Raw genomic sequence first — 26,385 nt, forward strand, 5'->3', positions numbered from 1 at the left:
ACCAGATGCTTCCAGTGCAAGAGCAGAGTTTTCAGTACAGTGAATGATAGTGTATTTCAATTAATCTTTGATTCTGCATTGTAAACCTCTAGCTCAAGGATTTTTCCCCCCCTTTTTCTTCTTTTTGGCCTGTGCTTTTCTTCTTTTGCAAGGTCCATCACTGTAAATTTTGGGGAAGAGTGGGGGAATTGTCTGAAGAAGAGCTTGATTTTTGAAAGCAATTTAAATGTTCTATCTCATGAGTATCTCCCCTTAGCCCAGTGCATATCAGGCAGCTGTTATTCAGGATGAGTATATTATTTCTGAGTACCAATGTAATTTAATACTAATGTAATGAAGAGTCTGTAGAGCATGAGGCAGTTCTAATTGCTTTTGCAATAGTTTGCAATCACCAGGCTATCAAATATTTCTTAGTTTGGAAAAAGTGACTAACAGCTGGTGTGAAAGTATTTATGTTTGTAAATGAGCAGCATGATCTGAAGTTTCAGTAGCTGCTTTCAGATTTGTTTAGATGAAACCTGACAGATTTAAGTTGTGAGCGTCCGTATAAAACTTTTGGTGTGTCTTGTGATTAAGGCCTCCAGTTTGTTCTTCATAAAAGTAGTTAGCCATGAATCTCTATGAAGCCCTTGATAGTATGCCTCCTTCCCACCACAACACCTGTTAGTTTAATTAGATAAGAGATGGTTACTGTTGGAAGTAAAAGGATATCTGCCAGCCTGGTGAGTGTTGCATTTCTTCAGTAAGCAAGTCTGTAAGCTCAGTTCACCTTGGTTTGAATTAACAATTGCAAGACTGTAAGAATTATGCTTATTTGTGTTGTTATTTTTGCCACATTAGTAGCACATAGGGAATCAGTTTGTTGCAATGATTTGATATATCTCTGGATGTAAATCAATTGACAAGAGACCTGTTTTCAGGTGTTTGTGGAACTGAAGTACATGCTCCACTGCCTTCTTGAAAAAATGTGGTAGTATGGAAATATCTTTGTGCAGGTGTCCCCAGATGCACTATGCTAACATTGGTATGGGTATATTTGCACAGGAGGGGAAAATGGAGGTGAAAGTTACCTTCTGTCATTACATTTTTCCAGGAAAAATAGCATAGTTTCAGGGAGGTTGTTTTTGGAAGATGTTTAAGTTTGAAAGCATTAGAAAACTTGAATCTAAATTCTTTAGAAATGAAAAAGCTGGACTAATAGTGGTAAAGAATTTTCTCTCACCTTTTACACTGGTGTTGCTTCAAAAGAAGTAACCTCATGGTTTACACTGCTGTAAATGAGGGGAAGCTTGGTTTTTTCCTTTAAAAAAACAAAAAGGAAAAAAATTCACAAAAAAAACCCCTTGTTTGTTGTGAGTAACATTTTAAATGAATAAACAAAATCCTTTTGTGTTCCTCCTCACTCTTTTGGTGCAGGTTGCTTTTTTATTTTTTAAAGTATTTGTGCTAAATGTGAAATTCTAAATTTTTTTTTAAAGCCAAAAAGAAAAGGAGGAAATTAATGTAAGCAGGGACTAATTTAGAACAGCTAGTAGTCTGTGAGCCCTGTAATTAGCATGCAGATTCCTGCTTGACTTGGAGCCTCTGTAAATTCTTCTCTAACTATTCTCCTGTCTCTGTTTGTTCCATGCTAAGCAGATGGCCCAGAAATTGGCCAAAAGCAGGAAGAAGGTGCAGTACAAACTCCATCAGCTTGATGTTATGCCTGTTCTTTTGTTTTCTGGGAGGGTTTTTTGCCTTTCTTTTTATTTTGTGCTTTTATTTTCTGCATCCAGCAAGTTTTTTTTTGAGGTTTATTTCTGAGCCACCATACAAGTTGACATTTCTCAGAAATCAGTTGCCTGTATGGCCATTTTTTGTTGCTTATCATTAGCCATTTCATGTTAGAAATAGAGTAAAGATTGGATTTATCAAATGGTTACAGGCAGTACCCAAAATGCATACTAAAACAGGACTGACATGGCAAAGGTTTTAACTCAGTAAAATGATAGATTAAAATTGTCTGGGTTTTATTTTATCTTTCTATAAGAGTGCTTTGTTTGATTCACAGATGTGTTAAATTGCTGGATGCAAAAAAGAAAAAAATTATGTATATACATACAGTAATATGCTGAGACTGACTCATCTTAGTAATAAGTTTCGTTTATGGAGTTTTTAAGTATCTTTTAACAAATCTAATTTTTAAAAAAATTACAAGCATTTGCTTTCTGTTAACAAAATATGACTTCTAAAGTGGGTTAGTGCTTGAATAGTATGTTGTCTGACTGTGAAGGTTGTCTTACCAGAACTGCATTATGAATTGCTTAAATTGTACCCACCTGTGGTACAGTTTTTTCCATTGGTCTTGGCAGTCACTGTTAGCCCATACAGAAATTCCTCAGGCAAGAGATGCTGTTAGGCCTTTTTATTGCTTTTGTGAAAAACCTTCTTTAAAGTGGGATTAATAGCGTGGGGAAAATGAGAGAATCATTTCCATTTTCAAGAAATCTTTATATAGTTCCTGTTGCTGTCAGGTATAATTTTACTCAATCAGGAAAAATATCAGGGAAGCTTTTATGGCGTTAACAATTTTTCAAATTATATCCAATTCCTTTCACATATATGTATATAGTTTCCATATCTTTGTGTTTACCTTTAGCTTCTGCAGTCTAATACAATATCTTGCATTGCTGTTCTGGTGACTGTGTCTTAGCGTGCCCCTATTTGTGAGCTAACATCATTAGTAAGTATTTTACCTAATGTGTTTGTTTGACTCTAATCCATTTATTCACAGGCTCCAGAAGGTGAATCTCAACCCATGACTGAAGTGGACCTCTTCATTTCTACACAGAGAATAAAAGTACTGAATGCAGACACACAGGTATAGACAAAGATGCCTTTGTCAGTATTGTGGTGGTAGGCTACTGAAATAGACTTTCACCTACCTGCCAAAATTTGTACTCCAAAAGAACCTTGTCATACCTGCAATTACTCTGGTGTGTCTGACTGTAGAAATTATTAGAATTTGTGGGTAGGCTAATTGCAGTCAGCTCTTTTCTTATGAGCCATGATGTGTCAAGTATTGATTGTGCCCAGAGTAGCCCAGTATGTTTGGTTGTGGTAATCTGAAGTTCGTAGTCCGTAGCACATACATGCCCAGCATATTCAGATTCTGATGCTGAGGTCTTTATGTTCTTTTCCACAAACACGGCTTTAATTTATAAAACTTGCTTTTTTCTTTACTTTTGGAAAGTGAAGCTCTTGTTTTCTATTTGCATCTCCCTTCACACGTGACAAGTATGATGGACCTCACTTAACAAAAGTCTTATATTGCCATTTGTTTGTTTTTTAAATACTAGGTGTGGAATAAAGACTTCATTGAAACAGCTGCTCATGTTGTTTTTTGTATTCCCCAGGAAACCATGATGGATCATCCCCTGCGGACCATATCTTACATTGCGGATATAGGAAATATAGTTGTTTTGATGGCTCGTAGGCGAATGCCACGGTCTAACTCCCAGGATAATGTGGAAGCATCTCACCCTTCCCAAGATGGAAAGAGGCAGTACAAAATGATTTGCCATGTCTTTGAGTCCGAGGATGTAAGGAATTACTCTGTCTTGTAATTTTCTAGGGGTGGAAATGTAAGCACATTTTGGTAGGCTTGAAGTCCATTGTAAGTGGTCTTCTTTGTTCATTAACTGCAACCAAATATTTCGTCTAAGCAGAGGAACTTGCCTTCTGTTTGTATTTTTGGATCTGACATTTTACTAACAAAATTGATGTTTATAGAAATCCTTCCCATTTTTAAGCTCCTTCAATGCCTTCCAGTAACCATGAGATTAGAGGAGGGTCCAGTTGCCATAGCTTACAAATACCAGCTCAGATTCTGCATGTGAGAGTGAAAGTCTATCAGAGATGCTTATTTGCATAGGGAAATTCCAATCCCAAGTATTGCATCAAGGATCATTGATACCTATTAGAAAAGAGGTGTTTTCTTTCTTTTTTGGTCTTTTTTTTTAATTTTGAGGGGGAGGAGACTTGTGTTGGGGGGTAGTTGCTGATATCATATCAAAAAGCCAGTAAAGAAAGTTGGTAATTCCAGCAGTCTTGGAAGTGTGCTGAACAGAGGCCCAGCTGAGTAAATTTTAGTCTATGCTGCAGTTCACTAAGTTACCTTGTAGATGAATTAATATCCTGTCTTCACAATCAATGTGCATAACTTGTCGATTTTATGGACACTTTAAAACTCAGTAACTGAAAGGTAAAATCATACATATCAGACGGAAGTGGCTAGATATGTAGCTGTCAGGATCATAATCAAGTTAACCCTAATAATCTGGGAAAATAAAAAATGCCAGTTCTAAGCCCGTCAAATAGGAGGGTATTACTTAAGAGAAGCAAGGTGAAAATTCCAGTTTCTTATAGGTCTTCCACTCTACAGCGTATCAGCAAGAACGTTGAGAACCTTTAAAGGTTTTCTTCAATAAGCAGCTGATTTTATGTAATGGTGAATCTGTTCTAAACACGTTTGGATAAGTTATCTAGTTGCAGATGAATGTACATATATGACCCAGTGCTGAGGTTAAAAAGTAAGGACATGACTATTGGCGGAAATAAGCCTCTGCCAAAATTTTGACAGGGAGCATAAAAAATTGTGGAATTTTTTTCCCAAAATAACATGTAAGCCAGTTTGCAAAGCTTTTCAAGAAACTGTGTGAAAATAAAAGGAGTATCCAATGGCTTTCTTGGCTTAATATCTCTTGGTATGCTGCCCACTTCGATGCTGCTGTTCCTGTATTTCTAGTCACAAGTTTGGACACTGCTAGCTCTCTTACTGCCCAGCTGAAAAAGCAAAAATCAAACTGTCAGATGCCAGAGGCTGAGGCTTATTTTCCTTCAGCATGTGCTGGTCTGACTGTGACCCAGACTTCCTGGATCTGTTTCCCAGGCTGCTGTTAATACTTCGGCTAGCTGGAATCTGTGCTTCTTTTTGGGGATCACTGGTATTACTTCCTGTGGTTTGTTCAAATCAGACCATATTTGTGTCAGACCATCCTTCCTGTGCCACTAGCTATTGGCCTGGAAAGTTCATGCCTGTAGGTCCAGTAAGAGCATTGCTCAGTGATGTGAATATATGCTGAGAAATTGTAGGAGATTATATCAGCTCTGTTTAGTCATGGTATAGTTCACAAATAGCTTACAAAATTTATCTCAAATACCCAAATGACTAAGAAAGAGTTAGAATGGAAACATTGTATCACCTGTTAGCAGCAAGGAGATGGCAGCTTCAAAGACTTTGTACATCCAGTGGTATAGTACATGCTGTTTATATTATGAAATTCCTGTATGTATCATTGTCACCTTTTCTTCTGGGACAGCTGGGTATTTAGAAGAATTTACCTAGTAACTGACACAGAAGCTGTGTTGGCCAGAATGTGTCTCTGCTTGGAAGAGTCCTTATCGAAGGAGGACAGTACCAAATTTTCAACTGTATTTAGAGCTGGATCTTCAATACAGCCAGTCTAGATATTTCCCTTTTCAGCAATAGCAGTCATGCTATTCTCATCAGCAGGTTTAACGCTAGTTTGAGTTGCTTTAAGATACAATCAACTTTTTATTTCGGAGTTGGGAACCTTTCCCTTATTAGGCACCAAACTGAACTTTAAATACAGCTGGTGGGCTGTATAAAAATAAAATTCAGCAGTATTCATTCATCACCAGCATGCCCCTAAGCCTACCCTGTCATATGTGGAGCATTCCGCTTCCCTCCCTTCTCCACAGCCAGCACTGTGCTCCAAGAAGCTGTTTCAGTACCTATGGTGGCCAACTCCTGTGCACTACACAGTGCTTACTGCATGTATCACTCCAGTTATGCACAGCAGTACTCTGCACCTTGATGTCCTGCTTTCCTCTCCTGTCCATTACCTGTCTCATACTAGCTAGCCATGGTCACTACCTCAAAGGGAAGTATCCCTCTGGTCTGCTGTTTTCAGCTGCATCCCCTACCTTGCATGACACAGAGCTTTCCCCATGTCTGCCTTGTGCCCACTGCTGTAGATGCAGAACAGCTCACAGGGGGAGCAGGGCAGTGTAGTGAGTGATGCCTTTGGTGGCTTTAGGTGTGGAGAAGGCTAGGGAAGCTGTAGGTGCAAGAGAGTGCACACAAAGGACAGGCTGAGAAGGAAGAGGGGCAGGACACCGACAGAGTCCTTGGAGTTGGAGGGAGGGAAACAAGAAATGTAGGGGAGAGAGTTTGAAGGAGGTTGCAGGGTGGAGGACGAGATGTGTGTGGCTATTTCCAATCACTTCAAGGCCTGGATCTGTTCACTAGTTGCTGCCCTTTTCCTGTTTCATCTGAGACTGAGGTAGGAGCAACCAATATGGATGTGACGGTTTTAAAGGAGGGTAAGAAAAGGAGGAAATACCTCTTAAATGTGGTTGTGTGCTTTCTAGTATGCATTTTCATTTTCACTGCTGGCTTGTCAGAGAATGGCATTGCCTCTGCTAGGAGGGAGAGCCATCTGGGAGCTGCATGTGTGGGGAGAATTGTAGGTCCGAGCTACAGTCACGGCAGCAGGTATACCTTTACATTTATATTAGCAGTTCTTACCTATGAAAGGATGGCTTTATTTATATTTCTCATTTGTAATTGCTTACCAAGCTGGATTCATGGTGAAGGTGAATGTGTTAACATTTTGTGGGTCTTTTAAATTCATATTTAATGCACAAATTTTTTTTAAACTGGATTGCAGTAACTTGACTTGTAGGTTCATCAGCTTGACTTGATAATTTTGCAGTGTGACTGTAACAGAGAAAGTGTCAGTGGACAAGACCATCAGAATGTTTCACTTTTTTCTTTTTTCTTCCCTGGGAACTGCTACAGGCGCAGCTGATTGCACAGTCCATAGGTCAAGCATTTAGCGTGGCCTACCAGGAATTTCTGAGGGCAAATGGAATCAACCCAGAAGACCTTAGCCAGAAGGAATACAGTGACTTGCTCAATACCCAGGACATGTACAATGATGACCTGATTCACTTCTCCAAATCTGAAAACTGCAAAGATGTATGTCTAATTTTTTCCATAACAGCATTAAGCTGCTCTGTGCCAGTTTCAGGCCCATGCTGGCAAAAATCAGAAAACCATTAATACTTCCTATAAATGACCTCAGTGAGCCTAGAATATCCTCCCAAGTAGGACACCCTGTCATCAGTTCTGTTTCAAAGGCAAACAGTGAACCCAAAATTTATCAGCAGTACAATGATTTACCATCTGTTTGTGTTCTTTTTACCAAACAACTTTCAGACATTGTTGACATTGTATGTTAATGAAATTGATTTAAAACAGATTAACAGAGTAATACAATTTAACAGATTAAAGTAAACAATACAAAATTTATAGAGGCATGGGTATTTGTGAAAGTGGCTGATTCCAGATTTTGAAGCATTGGATTTGCAGCTTGGTTAATAAAGATGAGCCAGTGAACCACTGCAACACACATGTAGGGGTTTTCTAGTCCAATATCATAAAATCTTGCAATCTCCTACTGTTTGGCTTTATCTACCAAAACCCATGGCACCATGGTTTCTTCCACACCAGTTTCCTCTGCTCATATGCAGAAATAAGCTGAGGGGTGTTTTGCATTAAGCAAAATCTGTATTACATAGCATTGATTATTTCATGTTTGGACACAAATGAACTATAGTAAAACGTGTATCTTGTTTTGTTTTGCCTCTGAATTAGAAATGCAGGTTGCACATAAGGAGAGGTATAGGTTTGTTGGTTATATGAAGGGGGGGGAGGGTGCTGTTAATGGGTTCCATAGGTGTGAAGAAGCTTTTTTTTATAAATACTTTTTCTTATGATACAGGTTTACATTGAAAAGCAAAAGGGAGAAATCCTAGGTGTAGTGATTGTGGAGTCTGGCTGGGGATCCATTTTGCCTACAGTTATTATAGCCAACATGATGCATGGAGGACCAGCAGAGAAATCTGGGAAGCTAAACATAGGTGACCAGATCATGTCAATCAATGGGACCAGTTTGGTTGGTTTACCACTCTCAACGTGTCAGAGCATTATAAAGGTATGGAGAATATTTCTGGAAGTTACATTTAAAAAGGGTTACGTAACAGGAGAGCAGAAAGTATAGAACTCTTACCAAATGCTTTATAGCACTCCATTTCATGATCTTTAAACTGAAGTGAGAATTATGCTACACCAATTTGTTGAATCCCAGAAAGTGAGCAGGGCCTTTTACTTTTATAGGCAAGGACTCTGCAGAACTTCATTCCACAAGAGAATATTCTGCTCAAAACGAAGATATTACCAGGTGTACATCTGAAGACACTGTTGTGGTTTAGCCGGCAATTCAGCCCCACACAGCCACTCACTCACTCCCCCACCAGAGGGATGGGGGAGAGAATCAGAAGGGTGTTTATCTCTCATGGCTTGGGATAAGAACAGTTTAATAATTAAAATAATAATAAAAATAACAATAATAATAATACAATGAAAAGGAGAATAACGAGACAGGCGACACCCAGAGTGGGAAGGGGGAACGAACAACCAAAACTAACAGCACGTGTCACTTCTGGTAGTTTGTTATACAGTGGGGCTTCTTCAGCACGTGTCACCTCCTCCTCTGGTGATAATCCAAAATCTTTGCCTTCTGGCCAGTCCATAATCACTTCCAGGATTCCTGGGCGACTGGGGTTTCCTACTCGAGCCTGCTGGGTGATCAGTGCAACCCATTTACTCCATGTAGCATCAGTTGCGTGGTGTGTAGAGGGGATGTTTCCTTTGAACATCCAGCCCAGCACTGGCAGTCGGGGTGCCAGGAGCAACTGTGCTTCAGTACCAACCACTTCTGAAGCAGCTCAAACTCCTTCATATGCTGCCAATATCTCTTTTTCAGTTGGAGTATAGCGGGCTTTGGACCCTCTGTATCCCCGACTCCAAAACCCTAGGGGTTGACCTCGGGTCTCCCCATGTGCTTTCTGCCAGAGGCTCCAGGTAGGGCCATTCTCCCTGGCTGCGGTGTAGAGCACATTCTTTACATCTTGTCCTGCCCGGACTGGCCCATGGGCTACTGCATGAACTATCTCCTGTTTAATTTGTTCAAAGGCTTGTCGTTGCTCAGGGCCCCATTTGAAATCATTCTTCTTCCGGGTCACTTGATAGAGAGGGATTTACAATCAGACTGTAACGTGGAATATGCATCCTCCAAAAACCCAAACACCTAAAAAAGCTTGTTTCCTTTTTGCTAGTTGGTGGAGACATGACTGCTATTTTGTTGATCACATCCATTGGGATCTGATGATACCCATCTTGCTATTTGATTCCTAAGAATTGGATCTCCTGTGCAAGTACCTTGACCTTACTTTGGTTTATGGCAAAACCAGCTTTCAGAAGGATTTGGACTGTTTTATCTCCTTTCTCAAAAACTTCTTCTGCTGTATTGCCCCACATGATGATGTCATCAGTGTATTGAAGGTGTTCTGGAGCCTCACCCTGTTCCAGTGCAGTCTGGATCAGTCCATGGCAAATGGTAGGACTGTGTTTCCACCCCTGGGGCAGTCGATTCCAGGTGTACTGGACGCCCCTCCACGTGAAAGCAAACTGTGGCCTGCACTCTGCTGCCAGAGGGATTGAGAAGAATGCATTAGCAATATCAATTGTGACACACCACTTGGCTGCCTTGGACTCCAGTTCGTATTGTAGTTCTAGCATGTCTGGCACAGCAGCACTCAGAGGCGGCGTGACTTCGTTCAGGCCACGATAGTCTACTGTTAGTCTCCACTCTCCATTAGACTTCCGCACTGGCCATATGGGACTGTTAAAGGGTGAGTGGGTCTTAATGATGACTCCTTGGCTCTCCAGTCGACGAATGAGCCCGTGGATGGGAATCAGGGAGTCTCAGCTGGCGCGATATTGCCGCCGGTGCACTGTTGTGGTGGTGAGCGGCACCTGTTTTCCTTTGACCTTCAGCAACCCCACAACAGAAGGGTCCTTCGAGAGACCGGGCAAGGTAGACAGCTGTTTAATTTCTTCCGTCTCCAAGGCAGCTACACCAAAAGCCCACCTGTACCCTTTTGGGTCCTTGAAATACCCTCTCCTGAGGCAGTCTATGCCAAGGATGCACAGAGCCTCTGGGCCAGTCACAATGGGGTGATTTTGCCACTCATTCCTGGTTAGGCTCACTTTGGCCTCCAATACAGTTAGCTCTTGGGATCCCCCTGTCACTTTCAGAAATACAGATGGGTTCTGCTCCTGTATACCTTGATGGCATTCGGGTGCACTATGCACCAGTGTCCACTAAAGCTTTATATTCCTGTGGGTCATATGTGCCAGGCCATCAGATCCACACAGTCCAGTAAACCCAGTTGTCCCTTTCCTCCACCTGGCTGGAGGCAGGGCCCCTCTAGTCTTGATCACGGCATTCACAACTCACTTCCTGTTAATATGAATCAAGAGTCTCTCTCCTAAGCTCTGAAGTAAAATCAGCACTTCTACCCCTCTGTTTGGGGACCTGCTCACTGGAAACTGGAGCAGCAGCTTTCTTCAAAGAACCCCTGAGTGATTGTTCTTCCTTACAGCACACATACCTGTGCCACTAGGCTTGAAGTAGGTTTTCCGTCCCACCTCTTCATGTTGTCTCTCTGCATCACGCAGGTAGAACTATAGTGTGGCCTGTGGTGTATGTCCTCTCTCTTGAGCAAAGGGACACTTATTGCTAACATATCTTCTTTGAGTTGCTGGACCTCTCAGGACAGTTTCTCCACACCCAAGAGGAGGGAGGAAGAGATATTTGCTTCATAATCCTGGAGTTTATTAATCACCTCTACCACCGTTGGTGCCTCAGCATCTTTCCAGGACATTACTGCCAATGAGTTTGCATATGAGGATGGTGCGCTCGATACAAACTTCCGCCACATGGGTCGTGTGCTCTGTGCTTTATCTGGATCTTTGGATGACTGTTGATCATCCAGGTCACCATAAATCACCTCAAACATGGCTAGTTCCCTCAGGTACTGGATACTTTTTTCCATGGTTGTCCATTTTCCTAGGCAAAATGTAACAACTTCTTTGAAGGGATACCTTTCCTTCACTCTGGACAGGAGTTGCCTCCAGAGGCTTGAGGGCTTATGTCCCTTTTCCAATTGCTTTGTCAATGCCCCCTTCCCCAGAAGCGGATACCAGTTGTTTGACTTCCTTCCCCTCTAATTCCAGGCTGCTGGCCCCATTATCACAGCATCGGAGCAGCCAGGTGACAATGTGCTCACCTGAACGATGGCCAAAAGCTTTTTGCGTATCTCACAACTCACTCAGTGACAGAGATCGGGTGGTCTCTGTTTCATTTATTCCTCCTCTTCTCCTCGTGATGGCCCTACTTTTCCATCATCCCTTTCTAAATGAGTTGAATTCCGCTTCCAAGATTTCTTCTTGTGCGTGGGGGCAACTGATACTGGCATGGGTTGATTTTCTGGTTCAGCTGCAGTGCCTGTCATGGGGGTTTGAGTAGCCACTGTGCTTGTCCTAGGGGTTTGAGTGGCCACAGTGTCTGTCACTTTGTCTTTCAATCCAGAGACCTTCTCTTCCCCTTGGGAGCACTGAACACTGTTGAGCTGGGCTCAGTACTCATGGGCCAGGCCCCAGCACGTTGCAGTGATCTGTGTCTCTCTGGAGTTCCCAGGGTAACAACATACTTTCTCCTAGTATTTCTCTTTCTACTAGTTTTTCAGGATTCTGCACTTGTTCAGGGGTGAAACTCCAAAACATTGGGGGTGCCCACTGCCCTAGGTGTTTGCCCGTGCTATCCCATGTGTCCTGCCACTCGTAACTATCAAGCCTTGGGGCAGATCTCAGGATTAGATTCTTAAATTGCTTCCTAGCCTTGGCCAAAACCAAACCAACATGCCCAAAAACTAACAAAAAATATATCTTAAATACCCAAGAATGTTCAAGATACAAAAGGTTGTTGCAATAAAGGTGGAGACATCATAGAAGAAAGCAGCAAAAATACCATAGTGTATTGTCTCCATATAAAATCTCTCAGAGGAGGAGGTATAATTGCTAATCGCCTCAATGAGGTGGTATCTAAAGTACAGTAACAGTTCCAACGGAAAACTCAAATACCAGATGAAGCTAAAAACCAGTGTTTGTATAACAAATCTCTTAGGCAGAACACAGCAGACTAAACAAAACGCCAATCTTTGAAACCTACTGCAAAAACAAAAGCACGATGCTGTGACCAGCAGCAGTTATTACCTCAAACCATCAAGCCCCACATTGGGCACCAAAAGAGACTGTTGTGGTTTAGCCAGCAATGCAGCCCCACACAGCCACTCTCTTACTACCCCACCAGCAGTATGGGGGAGAGAACCAGAAGGGTTCTTACCTCTTGTGGGTTGAGATAAGAACAGTTTAATTATTACAATAAAACAATAATAATAACAACAACAATAATAATGCAATGAAAAGGAGAATAACAAGAGAGGCAGAACCCAGGGCAGGAAGAGGGAATGAACAACCAAAACCAACAGCACATGATGCAGCCACTCACTGCCCACCAACCCAATGCCACCAGTCCCTAAGCCACAACCACCCCCCAGCCCGTGTGCTAACTGTCCTGGTTAAGATATCAGTCTTGGCATCACATGGTATGGAACATCCCATTGGCCAGTTGGGGTCAGCTGTCTGGGATGTGCCCCCCCTCCCCAGCCTCTTGCCCACCTGGCAAAGCATGGGAAGCTGGGAAGGTCCCTGAGTACTACAGGCACTGCTTAGCAACACTTACGAGCAGCTTCATTGTCACCTTACCAGCTGCAGTGAAGAGAATTAACTCTATACCAGCCAAAAGCAGCACAGACACTTAAAATGTTGTGTGACAAATGGAGGCACAGGTGCCTAATATAGTCCTAGGCCATATTAGCAGTTTAAAGGTCTCCTAGAGGAGGCTGAAATAGAGCTGATGCTTTTTTTGTTTGTTTATTGCTATATTTAAAACTTCTAAACTTTTAATTAAAGACATACTTATCCTCTGTAGAAACTTTGCACAAATTTTTTGAAAGCGTGATGCTTCTCTTTCCATGGCCAAATGGGATATTTTAATAGGAAAAGCTTTCTTCTAGTTGCCAGAAAAGTATGTGACTGCAAAAAGCTTGCAGGTCAACTAGAACCAAACAGCATAGCTGTAGCATAAAAGGGAAAATAGGTATTTAAACATCAGAGTTCCAAGAGCTGGAAAGTTGCAATACTAGGGAATGTCTGAGATGAAGATATGTGGACCTTTTCATTTATTGAAAAAGCCCCTCAGAGCTCCTGTGTATCATACCATGTAAACATATAATGTAATGCTGGTGGTGTACTATACAGAAATCCTCTAATTTCTAGGTATACGCCTGTTAAACTTATTTATTTAGGCAACTCTCTGGTAACAAGTTGTATTATGTAATATGGTTTTTTGCATTTTGTACTTCTTTAAATTGCAAAGCAAATTTTGCATTTACAAAGTACATTTACAAAGTAAATTTTTATTTTTTGTCCATGGATTAGCTTCTTAATACTTGAACTAAGATGTTTGCTATAAAGACTTACCATTCTGGTTTCCAAAAACAATAATGCTGAGTTCTGATGAGTAGTAGATGCATAAGTCACTGAACCAATCATTTTAGATGAAGTGGGTAGAAATGATAGCCTGGAAGTGCGGCTTACTAAAAACATGGCAAAAACAATCTTCATTTGGGAAGGAAGGAAAAAAAATTGTATTAAATATATATGTGCCAGCCTCAGTGGAACAAATTTCCCTGCAAATCCAGGCTTTTCATGTTAACCATACTTGTTTCCTATCCCACATCAGTTTTATTTCTAAAACTGTGATGAGTTATGCTTCACTGCTTCAGAGCCTTTTGAGGTGGAATTTCATTGTGCTCATCTCTGTTTCTCAAAAAAGAAACAACCAGCTTTGCTGTTTCCAGCAATTGCAGACCCTTCTATTCCTCACTGATACTTATTGCTGTTGCTGTAGGAACTGCTAGCCATTTTTTTTTGTCTTTCTAAAGAGAAGATACTCTGTATGTTTGCAGCTGTTCATAACCATACATCTAGAGCTGTTCATATAGCATGTCTGGTAACAAGTGTATATACCACTGAATGATCTAAGCACACATTTAAACGTGGCAGAAATATCTCAGGATTTCAGATTTCTTTAGCATGCTGTAAGGACTCCTATGAAAAGATGAGAATATTATGTAGATAAGAAGAATATATTGCAAGCACTTCGATTAAGATAATTTCAGTATTATGGATGCAATCTCTGCTACTAATGGACCATAAACAAATTGCAAACTGACAGAGCTCAGAAGAAGCTTCCCGTATGTGGTGGTTATTCCCTAACTGTATTATACTGTTTCTATCTTTTTCAGAAGCATCTGGTGCTGGCTACTATCACAAGTAGAGTCAGGGACTAGACAAGCAAATAAGTTGGTCAAATGATGCATTTATTTTGATTCTGATCAGCATATATTACTAGTCTGCATAATACTGGAAATTATCCACTTTCAAAATATATGCATTTTCTGCAAAATTAGGAAATTATTTGTTGGGGACCACATTACGTTTTTTCAAGGAATAAATATAAATAACTTACCCATTTATAAGGAAAGTAAGAGCGCAATATCAACTCTTGTTGAGGGCATGTAACCTGAGTGAACTCAGGTGACTGAAGTTACACTCCTAAATTCCTCACAGAAATGAGCGTCTGCAGTACTCTGCATGACTTCTCCCCTCCTGGATTTAGACAGCTGAGGCAAAAGCCCCTCAGACTTTTGGGTAAACATTGTACCCACAGCTTAGTACAGGTTGATTAGTCCCTGTCTTCTGTGATGTGTGTTGTTGTGAACACCTGCATATAGAAGATGAAAGGCCCTTGAGGATGTGTGGTGTGCTGCTAACTCCTCACTGGACTGGATGGGTCCATAGTCATGGGAGAGATGGAGTTCAGACTTTCTTTCTGCAGAGAGTGGGGTAGAGGGAATTCCCACAGCCATGTGCTTTGTCATTTTATGTTCACACACCCATTCTTTTGGAGCCACTTCCAGTAATGAGCCAAGCTGAGCTCAGCACTGTGTGGAAGTGAGGGCAGCTGTTTCCTATGCGATGACTGCATCTAGTTTAAGGTGCTGACAAGAAAACAGACTTTTAAGGTAGTTCACCCTGGCAGGATGCCAGTCTAGTTATTCAAGTCACTGCTGAGTCTGGAGTTTAGCTCAACACAATCAGCAGCAGTAAACTGGATGTAGATACTGAGGAGTATCAGGGAGTGTGAGAGGGAGATAGACTGGTGGAGCCACTCCCTGCCATCCCTGAGACAAGCACACCAGATAGAAGCATCAAGAGAAGGAGTGGTTCCTGTGCCCTCGTGCCGCAAGGCAGAGGGAGGCAACACAAGAGACGGAGGAGGATGGATGCAGATCCCTGCTCGGCACAGTAGGCGAATCCTCTCCCGGCCGATTTTGCCCCCCCAGGTGCCCTTACAAAATAGGTATGAGGCTCTGGAACCCGAGGGCCAGGAGTATGAAGATACAGACAGTGATCCACCCAAGGGGTTGACTGGAGGGAACCAGTCAGCCCCACGCATTACAATGGCCACTAGTAAATAAAAAAGAAGGGTAATCGTCGTAGGCGACTCCCTTCTGAGGGGAACAGAGGGCCCGATATGCTGACTGGACCCATCCCATAGGGAAGTCTGCTGCCTCCCTGGGGCAAGAATAAAAGATATTACCAGGAAGCTCCCTAGGATAGCAAAAGGATCCAATTATTATCCGCTAGTGTTTGTTCATGTCAGCAGTGATGAGGCAGCTGAGAGAGGGGCAAAGACGATCAAAAGGGACTTTAGAGAACTGGGGCAATTACTTGAAGGACCAGGAGCGCAGGTAGTGTTCCACTCCATCTCATCGGTAGCTGGGAGACATATGGAAAGGAACAGGGAGGCCCATCTCATTAACACATGGCTCAGAGGCTGGTGCCAGCGGTGGAATTTTTTTTTTTTTATCATGGGGCAGTTTACATGGCACCAGGCCTGCTGGAGACAGATGGGGTTCACCTGTCACAAAGGGGGAAAGGGATTCTGGCTCAGGAGTTAGGAGGCCTCATCGAGAGAGCTTTAAACTAGGTACGAAGCGGGAAGGGGATGAAACCAAGCTTGCTAGGAATGAGCCTAGGGTTGGCATACCTGTGTTGGAGAAGAGATCAATAGATAACTGAAGTGCATTTACACCAGTGCACGCAGCATGGGCAATAAACAGGAGGAGCTGGAAACCATTGCACACCAGAGAAACTATGATGTGGTCGCCATCACAGAAACATGGTGGGATGACTCACACAACTGGAGCGCTGCAATGGATGGCTACAAGTTCTTTAGAAGGGACAGGCAAGGAAGGAGAGGTGGAGGGGTAGCCTTGTATGTTAGAGAGTGTTTTGGCTGTCTAGAACTCAGCGACGGTAATGATAAGGTTGAGTGCTTACAGGTAAGGATCAGGGGGAAGGGCAGTAAGGCAGATATCCTGGTAGGAGTCTGTTATAGACTACCCAACCAGGATGAGGAGACAGATGAAGTACTCTACAAGCAGTTGGCTGAAGTCTCTCAATCTCTAGCCCTAGTTCTCGTGGGAGACTTCAACTTAACAGGTATCTGGTGGAAATACAACACAGCAGAGAGAAAGCAGTCTGGGAGGTTCCTGGAGTGTGTGGGAGATAACTTCCTGACGCAGCTGGTATGCGAGCCAACCAGGGGAGGTGCCCCGCTGGACCTGCTGTTTACGAACAGAGAAGGCCTGGTGGGTGATGTGGTGGTTGGAAGCTGTCTTGGGCTCAGCGACCATGACATGATAGAGTTCTTGATTCTTGGAGAAGTAAGGAAGAGGGTCAGCAAAACCACTACCCTGAACTTCAGAAGTTTGGGCAGACTTTGGATTGTTAAGGAGACTGGTTAACAGAGTCCCTTGGGAGGCAGTCCTGAAGGGCAAAGGAGTCCAGCAAGGCTGGATGTTATTAAAGAATGAAGTCTCAAAGGTGCAGGAGCAGGCCGTCCCCATGTGCTCTTAAGTCAAGCAGGCGGGGGAGAAGACCAGCTTGGCTGAATAGTGAGCTTTGGCTGGAACTCAAGAAACAAAGGAGAGCTTACCGCCTTTGGAAGAAGGGGCAGGTGACTCAGGAGGTCTACAAGGATGTTGTGAGGTTTTGCAGGGAAAAGGTCAGGAAGGCGAAGGCCCAGCTGGAACTTAAACTGGCCGCCACCATTAAAAATAGCAAAAAATGTTTTTATAAACTTATCAGTGACAAAAGGAGGGCCAGGGAGAATCTCCCTCCTTTGTTGGATGTGGAAGGTAACCTTGCCATGAAAGATGGGGAGAAGGCTGAGGTACATAATGTTTTCTTTGCCTCAGTCTTTAATAGTCAGACTGGTCATCCTCAGGGTTGTCAGGCCCCTGTGCTGGGAGATGGAGACAGTGTGCAGAATGAAGTCCCAGTTGTTGACAAGGTGGCAGTCACTGACCTGCTTCTTCACCTGGATGTTCACAAGTCCATGGGGCCGGATGGGATCCACCCAAGGATACTGAGGGAGTTGGCAGAGGAGCTCGCCAGGTCACTCTCCATCATTCACCAGCAGTCCTGGTCAACCGGGGAGGTCCCAGATGACTGGAAAGTAGCGAATGTGATGCCCCTCTACAAGAAGGGTCAGAAGGAGTATCCGGGGAACTACAAGCCTGTCAGCCTGACGTTGGTGCCAGGAAAGGTCATGGAGCAGATCATCTTGAAAGCCATTATGCAGCACGTGCAGGACAACCAGGGATCGGGCTCAGCCAGCATGGGTTTATGAAAGGGAGGTCATACCTCACTAACCTGGTCTCCTTCTATGATAAGGTGACCCGCTTAGTGGATGAGGGGAAGGCTGTGGATGTTGTCTACTTGGACTTTCGTAAGGCCTTTGACACTGTCTCCCACAGCATTCTCCTGGAGAAGCTGGCTGCTCACGGCTTGGACAAGTGCTCTCTGCGCTGGGTTAAAAACTGGCTGGATGGCCGAGCCCAGAGAGTTGTGGTGAATGGAGTCAAATCCAGTTGGCGGCCAGTCACAAGTAGTGTTCCCCAGGGCTCAGTGTCGGGGCTGGTCCTGTTCAATATCTTCACTGATGATATGGATGAGGGGATTGAGTGCGCCTTCAGTAGGTTTGCAGATGACACCAAGATGGGCAGGAGTGTTGATCTGCTGAAGGGTAGGACAGCTCTGCAGAGGGACCTGGACAGGCTGGATCATTGGGCCAGAGCCAACGGTATGAGATTCAACAAGGCTAAGTGCCGGGTCCTGCACTTGGGTCACAACAACCCCATGCAATGCTACAGGCTGGGGGAGAAGTGGCTGGAGAGCTGCCTGGAGGAAAAGGACCTGGGGGCGTTGGTCGACAGCCAGCTGAACATGAGCCAGCAGTGTGCTCAGGCAGCCAAGAAGGCCAATGGCATCCTGGCTTGTATCAGGAATAGTGTGGCTGGCAGGAGTAGGGAAGTGATCGTGCCCCTGTACTCAGCACTGGTGAGGCCGCACCTTGTGTACTGTGTTCAGTTTTGGGCCCCTCAGGACAAGAAGGATATTGAGTTGCTGGAGCATGTCCAGAGAAGGGCAACGAAGCTGGTGAAGGGCCTAGCAAACAAGTCTTGTGAGGAGCAGCTGAGGGAGCTGGGATTGTTTAGCCTGGAGGAGGCTGAGGGGAGACCTTATTGCTCTCTACAACTGCCTGAAAGGAGGCAGGGGTTGGTCTCTTCTCCCTACTAACAAGCAATAGGATGAGAGGAAATGGCCTCAAGCTGCGCCAGGGGAAGTTTAGGTTGGATATTAGGAAAAAATTCTTCACCGAAAGTGTTGTCAAACATTGGAACAGGCTGCCCAGGGAGGTGGTTGAGTCTCCATCCCTGGAGGTATTTAAGGGAAGGGTAGATGTGGTGCTTGAGGATATGGTTTAGTGGTAGACTTGGCAGTGATAGTTTAGTGGTTGGACTCAATGATCTTAGCGGTCTTTTCCAACCTTAACGATTCTATGATTCTGTGAATTCAGTGTATTACCTTAGCTACAGTAGAAATTATTTTTCAGAATTAACCATTTGAAGTCAGTGTCAGACACCTGTTAGTTGCAATGGGACCCAGATTTCACTTGTACAGATAAAAGGACTTCTTAAGTAGATACTGGGGTTGGTAGGTGTTGTGTTGAGTAAGGTGGAAGTTGCTGTATTCTTTATAAGGCATTTCTTACTTGATGTGGATTTTAGTTATGTTTATTTATGGCTAATCCTTTGTGTGAATGAAGCATTTCAGAAATATATCTTAACAATCCCCAAGAGCTCTGAATACTTGAAGTTGTACAAGGGGTCAGATTGCAGTTATCTGCGTTTTTACATTTGAGTTTTCACAGAGAGTTTTCACAATCAGAGAGTCTCCAAGGCTGGCAGTCACCACTGAAGCTGGTCTAGACCAACACTTCAGTTCAAAGTAGAGCAGGTTGCTCAGGGCTGTGCCCACTAGGGTTTAAATAACTCCAAGATTGGATACCCCACACCTGTCTGGGTAATCTGTTCTAGTGTTTTACCAGCCTGACAGTAAAAATAAATTTCCCTCCAATTTTTTTGTGGTAGCAAGGAGTTAATGATGAATGTGATATAACTAATTTAGAAGGGAGGAGGAATGGAAATTAGGAGCACTGCTTATATAAGAATAATATGAACAGGACCTGCCGTTTGCTTGACAGAATTGAACATATCCCATTGTGGAAGCCACTTATTTGTAACTATCTTATCTACTTGCAATTTTATTTCCCATCCACAGTTTACGGCTTTTTTGGTGAGCTGCATAGACCTGTTTAATATTCTTTTTATACATGATTTGTATTATGAAATGAAGAAATTGCCAACAGGAAGCTAGTTTTCTTAAAACAACTGTGTCAGCTTCTGGGCAAGAAAAATTTAATATTTTATCATGAATTTCACTGCATATTCGGGTGCTTTTGTCTGGCATTCAGTGATCAGATTGTGTTACAATGCATAAAAACAGCTGGTTATTCAGGGCTGTTCCCATGTCAATATTTTAACACCCTTCTTTGCCCCCACAATGCTTATGTTAAATGTTTCACTTTGCCTTTGCCAGCATTTTTCATGGTGATTTCTTTTTGCAGGGTTTGAAAAACCAGGCCCGGGTTAAACTGAACATAGTTAGGTGTCCTCCAGTCACCACAGTCTTGATCAGGAGACCAGACCTCAGATATCAGTTGGGCTTCAGTGTGCAGAATGGGATTGTAAGTAGCTTCCACACTCTCTAGTTAAGCTTTAATATACATGAAACTTCTTAGCCCTTTGCGGTTCAGTTTCAGTGTGGGAAGAGGGAAGTTGCCATTTTCTCCCTTACAGCAAGCAGGACATTGTCCCTGTGTTAAGTCTAAGTTACAAAAGCTGAGTTAATCAGAGTTGTTTTTTGTCTTTGACTCTACTTGCTTCACAACTTTGAAGTCAGCCAGAGGAATAGAAAAGCTGTTTTAGGGTAGAGAAACAAAACTGTGTAGCAGAGGCAGCTTTCAATCTGCATCTCTAACTAAGCCACTGCATAATCTCAAAAGAAAAAGGCTGTCCATCATCCTCTTTTGCTGTAAGGCATCTGCATCTTGAACATTGTTGAACTGTGGTCCTTCATACACTCTTAAATTTCCAAACCACAGCATGTGACGTACAAGACGAACAGCCTTTTCTGACAGTTTGTTTGGCTCTTGGAAAAGAATATCCAGTAGTTAATTGTCACTAACAAATTTTACTTTGAATCAGCGATGGATTACATTTTAGAATTTGTTGCAAACCTCTGTTTAAATGCTGATATACAGTTTACAGGTAAAAACAGGTAACCTAAAGCCTCTGTTCCTTATCCAGCCCCTGATAAATTTGTCCTTTCCCTCCAGATCTGTAGCCTTATGAGAGGAGGTATAGCAGAGCGAGGAGGTGTGCGTGTCGGCCATCGGATCATTGAAATCAATGGACAGAGTGTTGTAGCAACACCCCATGAGAAAATTGTTCACATTCTCTCAAATGCTGTTGGTGAGGTAAGAGCAGGCGATGTGACTAGGCAATATAACATAGTTTGTCGTTGTTACCAGTAACAGCCAGTGGAAACCAGTAACAACTGGTGTCCCTCAGAAGACCACACTGGGACCACTAGTTTCTAATATCTTTGTCAATGATACAGACAGTGGGATCGAGTGCACCCTCAGCAAGTTTGCAGAAGACACCAAGCTCAGTGGTGCAGTTGCTAAGCTCGAGGAAAGGGATGCCATTAGAGAGACCTTGACAAGCTTGAAAAGAGGGCCCATGTAACCCTAATGAAGTTCAACAAGGCCAAGTGCAAGGTCCTGCACCTGGGTCAGGACAACTCCCAGTATGAATAAAGGTTGGAGGGTGAATGGATTGAGAGCAGACCTGCAGAGAAGGACTTAGGGATACTGGTAGATGAAAAGCTGGACAGGAGCTGGCAATGTGCACTCACATCCCAGAAAGCCTGTTGGATCCTGGGCTGCATAACAAGAAGTGTGGCCAGCAGATTGAGGGCAGTGATTCTGCCCCTCTACCCTGCTCTGGTGAGACCCTGGGAGTGCTGCATCCAGCTCTGGGGTCCCCAGCACAGGAACAACAGAGACCTGTTGGAGCGGGTCCAGAGGAGGGCCACAAAAATAATCCGAGGGCTGGAGCACCTCTCCTACGAGGACAGGCTGAGAGAGCTGGGGTTGTTCAGCCTGGAGAAGAGAAGGCAGTGGGGGGACCTTATAGCAGCCTTTAAATATACTAACGGGGCTTCCCAGAAAGACGGAAAAGAGACTTCTTAGCAGGTTCTGTACTGACAGGACAAGGGGCAACGGTTTTAAACTGAAAGAGGGTAGATTTAGATTGGGCATAAGGAAAATATTTTTCACATTAAGGTGGTGAGGCACAGGAACAGGTTGCCCATTGAAGCTGAGTATGCCCCATCCCTGGAAGTGTTCAAGGTCAGGTTGGACAGGGCTCTGAGAAACCTGATCTACTGAAAGATGTCCCTGCCTGCAGCAGGGTGGTTTGGACTAGATGATCTTCAAAGGTCCCTTCCAACTCAAAATGCTCCATAACTCTGTGATTCTACCTCTATTAACTTGTTGCTGTTCAAATCAAAAAAGTGGAAGTGAGAGCAAGCCAACACACCATTTCTTTTATTATTTAGCCGTAGTTCTCCTATGTTTTAGAAAAATCCTAATCTGAAAAAATTAAGCGTCCACAACTTTAGATGGTTAACGGATATTAAAGATACTGTTTTATAAAATCACCACCTCCAATATTTTAATAAGGGTATGAAAACTCTCAGGTTTTACCTTTCTCTTCTATTGTGTATCACCTTAGCTAGTTCCTTCATCGATGCACTGTTGTAGTATGCGTGTTAGGAACATTGACTAACTTGTCGTATTTCCTCTAGATTCATATGAAGACTATGCCAGCTGCCATGTACAGACTGTTGACTGCACAAGAGCAACCAGTTTACATCTAAAGCCAACACCTCACTGTCACAATGTGCATGGAGGCTGTTTTCCTCATTAGTGCTTGTCTCTATAGTGCTGCATTTCTGTGTCTGCAGAGATGTTCCTTTTTCTCTCTCTCTCCCCTTCACAGACACAAACACACTGTCTTTTTCTCCTCCCTACCTTTTTCCTCTTCTCCCCGCCATTTTCCTTTATTTTGGGAAGGGGACTATTTTGGTTACACCTTTTCACAAGTGAAACTTCATGCAGTTCCACAGGCAAAACAGGAAAGTAACAGCAGCATTGTTCACAGCAGGATTCACAAAGAAGATTGACTCTGCTTCATGCTACATAATTGATTTTATTTTTGTGACTATAATTTGACAAACTGAGTAAATTAAGTGTTGCTGAATGCAAGATGTGTTTACCAAACGGATAAAAGTATAGGGTGCAAAGTGTTCTCTTGGACATCCTGCATGTGACTCTGCTTTTCTTGCCCTATTTTCCCACAGGCACTAAGCTCAGTGTTAAAGGTTTATGTCTGTAGGGAAAGTAAAATACTAAAAGGATAGTTTTGCCCTCAAGAAGAACTACCTGCTTATGAAGACTCAGTAAATGCTGTTGTTATAAAATGGACTGTCCAAATACACACCTTTTAATTCCCCTCTGTCATCCATTCTTTGTGACAGTAGGACCTCGAAAGGCACTTTTGTGAGTTGTGGAAACATGTTACACTTGCATTACTTAGAGTAATTGGGAGGCTTTTTTTTTACAGCTGCCTCCCCTACTCTGCCCATAGGTTTCTAACTCTCTGTTTTATTCTACTTTGTTTTAATGTAACATGTCTTTTATAGTCCCTTTCCTATTTTAGAGGTTAAAGGAGGGGGTGAGGATCTTTAAATATCTACAAGAGAAATAGTATGGGGCTTTCCTGAATACCTACACTTTTTCTAGGCTCTTAATTCTGAATTTGGTGCACACAGCCATGTGCATCAGTGTATATAGATATTTTTTAAATTGTGCTTGCTATTTATGAAGTTTGAATATAAGAGATCTGCAGACTATTCTAAGTAATTTTGTTCTCTGAGCCAATTTTAACATATATTTTTGTCCAAAGACCTGTCTAATTTTATTGACTTTACTTTAGTTCGTGATATAGATAACAGCGGAAGAGATGAGGTGGGAATAAACTTATTTATTTTGTTATATAATTTAACTTGTGATTTTTTTCCATATGTATGGCACTTAAAGGAGATATGCGTATACTATATGCACTTGTATGAAGATGATAAACTGTAGGGATATATGAAATCTAGGATTTGACTGGCCTCTAATTTGCATGCTAGAGTCAAAAGGGGGAAAAGGGGTTGGGTTGGTTGGTTTTTTTTTAAGAGGGGAAAAAAGAATCAGTGGCTTTTGTTCCTTGTGAGAGGAAAATTCTCCATTTTCTGTAGTTACTTTTTACTGGGACTGTATACTGATGTTTATGCTGAAATTGAACGATGCATTTAGTCCAGGCTAATATGTTGATTTCTTTTAAAGAAACAGTTTCTGCTGTGTGTTACTGTGATAGAAAGGCTCAGTGAGATGAAAACAAGAGCAGGCCACACACAGTCACACACCACTTCTGCCTTTCAAATGTGCCGTTGGTCATCGTCACTTGTTCCTCAATTATTGTGGGGTGGACTGCTCAATGTAAGCGTTGTTGGCAGTCCAGTAAGGATACCTCGGCATTGCTATGGGGATTTGTGGAAGTGGATCTGTGGATGTGTACGTGCATACACACACTTGGTGGAAACATTGCCGAAAGCTATTGAGCACTCCTGCCAGAGATCCATTTTTGGCTTTCAGAAATCATGGATATCCATGGGGGGATCACAGGTAGAGAATAAACTTTGTATTTCAGTGGGCAGTAAATATTTAAGGGAGATAATGAAGTGGTGCATAAACTATTTTGTAAGTGAATATGTTTTAGTGTTGAGATTAATGTATAATGAATTAATTTTACTGCAGTTCTTGTTGTTATATAATTTAATCCTAATCTCCAGAATAGCAGATTGCACAAGAGCGCAGTGGTAGTATTCCAGGTTAGTACTTACTTCTGCTACCTGACTGATGCAACTAGATAGTGAATGGATTGTGAGTATAGTGTTTAACTGGAGGCATCTGTTTTATGATCATCTCAACTTTTTTCCAGAACTTTCCGTATATATAGTAATATATGTAAATATGATATATAACCATGTACAATTTAGAAGATTATATACAGTGCAGCCTTTCCATAAATTGCCTGAGGAATCTCAGTGAACTCTTGAAGAAACAGTTATGCTTCTGGCTCATGCTACGTTTACACCCTCAGCTTCACTTGGTTTCTGTGGTTCTGTCCAACTCATGTGGTGGGGTCTTCAACACACTTCACTGGGAGATGATGAAGACCTGAACATACAAATTTATTTGGGGATGAAACAACTGTTTCTTTGAAAATCTTGCAGCCAAGATTCTATGAAGTTACTGGCACTTGAGTGCTTGAACAGTTCATGGTAAATTGATGGTTAACATTAAGCAAGTGAATGCTTGCAGGATCAGTGTCTAGCAAAAAATCTTTTTTTTTCAATTACAGCGTGTGCATAACATTTCTAAACTGGGAGGTCCATAGTGTGTGCACACTGCTAACAGTCTTGTAACACTCCCATTTTACTTCGTAAAGGGAAAGAGTTTCAAGAAAAGGGAGCTTGAAAGGGAGAGCTGGCAGTTTTCTAGACAGTTGCAGCAGTGTGTCAGGTTACATATGTGAATTTTTAACAGATTCAAAAGAACAAACTCCTGGTTTACATTCCTTCTTCAGTGACAGACCTGAATTCTTTTTCATCCTTGCTGCTTCATACAGTCTAATTAACTCTTCAGTGTTTACGTTAAGGATGAAACATCCTTTATGTTTTTTTTTAACTGGCAAGTTTCATAAATTTGTTTTGAATCTTGTTTGAATTTGAGACTCAATTGGGATTTCCAGGTTTGCTTGCTTTCCTTGTTTTCTAAATGCAATGTATTTCTGAAGACAGCAGTGTGGTTGAGATCTCTTGTACATATTTAGCGCAGTACCTAGACTATGAAGTTGTACTATTGTTCTGTAAAGAGGGTGAATAGAAATTATTGTAAAGCATTGGGAAAAGTATAGTATTGTATTTGTAACAATATTGTTCTTTGTAAACATTTCATGATCTCTATATATAAATATAAATATATATAAAAATATATGTGAGCCTGGAATGTTGACACTGCACATCTACTGAATGTAATTCCTCTGATGTTTTTTGCCACAGGTTTCTGAACTCTGTAATGAAGCTGCCAGGGTTTGATTTGGGGGGGGAGGGCAGCGGGGAGAGGAGTGGGCTTTTTGGTTTGGGTGGGGCAGGAGGGAGGATTTCTGGCCAGCTATTTTGTTGTGATGTATTTACTGTGCTACATTCATTTATTTAACAGAGCGCTAATGTCTGTAAGATTTGCAACAATAAAACAACAGAACAAAAATACGTCAGACAAGGCTGAGAGTTTGCTCATACTGGTCTGGGGTTTGGCTTGCCAATACTGAATGCATGAATGTGTCCAAACTTCTCTTTTGCAACTTAGTCTGGAGTAATGCTGTATGTGTTTCTGCAGATGTGAACCAATGCTATTAACTTTATTTTTAAAACAGCATTATTTTCAGGTAATAAACGGCACTAGAGCTCCTAAATGAAGCTGATTCCTTATTTAAGGTTGCATCTCAGCTTTACCATGTGACATGTCACCATGTTAGAATCTTCCAAGAATGTTATTTCAGGATGCCTTTTATGTGACA

The 26,385-nt window shown here is 42.4% G+C and overlaps 1 protein-coding gene across 3 annotated transcripts in view; it reads left to right on the forward strand.

Moving 5' to 3' along the window:
- APBA1 (amyloid beta precursor protein binding family A member 1) overlaps positions 1-26,280 on the forward strand; it is a 115,911-nt gene extending 89,631 nt beyond the window's left edge. For 2 of the 3 annotated variants that reach the window (XM_064438269.1, XM_064438271.1), the window contains 8 exons: positions 1,639-1,671; positions 2,774-2,860; positions 3,396-3,581; positions 6,866-7,045; positions 7,851-8,063; positions 20,199-20,318; positions 20,970-21,110; positions 22,505-26,280. In XM_064438269.1, coding sequence (XP_064294339.1) covers positions 1,639-1,671; positions 2,774-2,860; positions 3,396-3,581; positions 6,866-7,045; positions 7,851-8,063; positions 20,199-20,318; positions 20,970-21,110; positions 22,505-22,576 — 1,032 coding nt within the window. In that variant the 3' untranslated portion in view covers positions 22,577-26,280. The remainder of the gene's footprint in view (positions 1-1,638; positions 1,672-2,773; positions 2,861-3,395; positions 3,582-6,865; positions 7,046-7,850; positions 8,064-20,198; positions 20,319-20,969; positions 21,111-22,504) is intronic. The other variant, XM_064438270.1, reaches the window with a different exon arrangement.
- Positions 26,281-26,385: the final 105 nt, after the last annotated feature.

Source organism: Phalacrocorax carbo, chromosome Z (assembly GCF_963921805.1).
Source record: "Phalacrocorax carbo chromosome Z, bPhaCar2.1, whole genome shotgun sequence".
In the NCBI taxonomy this organism is placed as follows: domain Eukaryota; kingdom Metazoa; phylum Chordata; class Aves; order Suliformes; family Phalacrocoracidae; genus Phalacrocorax; species Phalacrocorax carbo.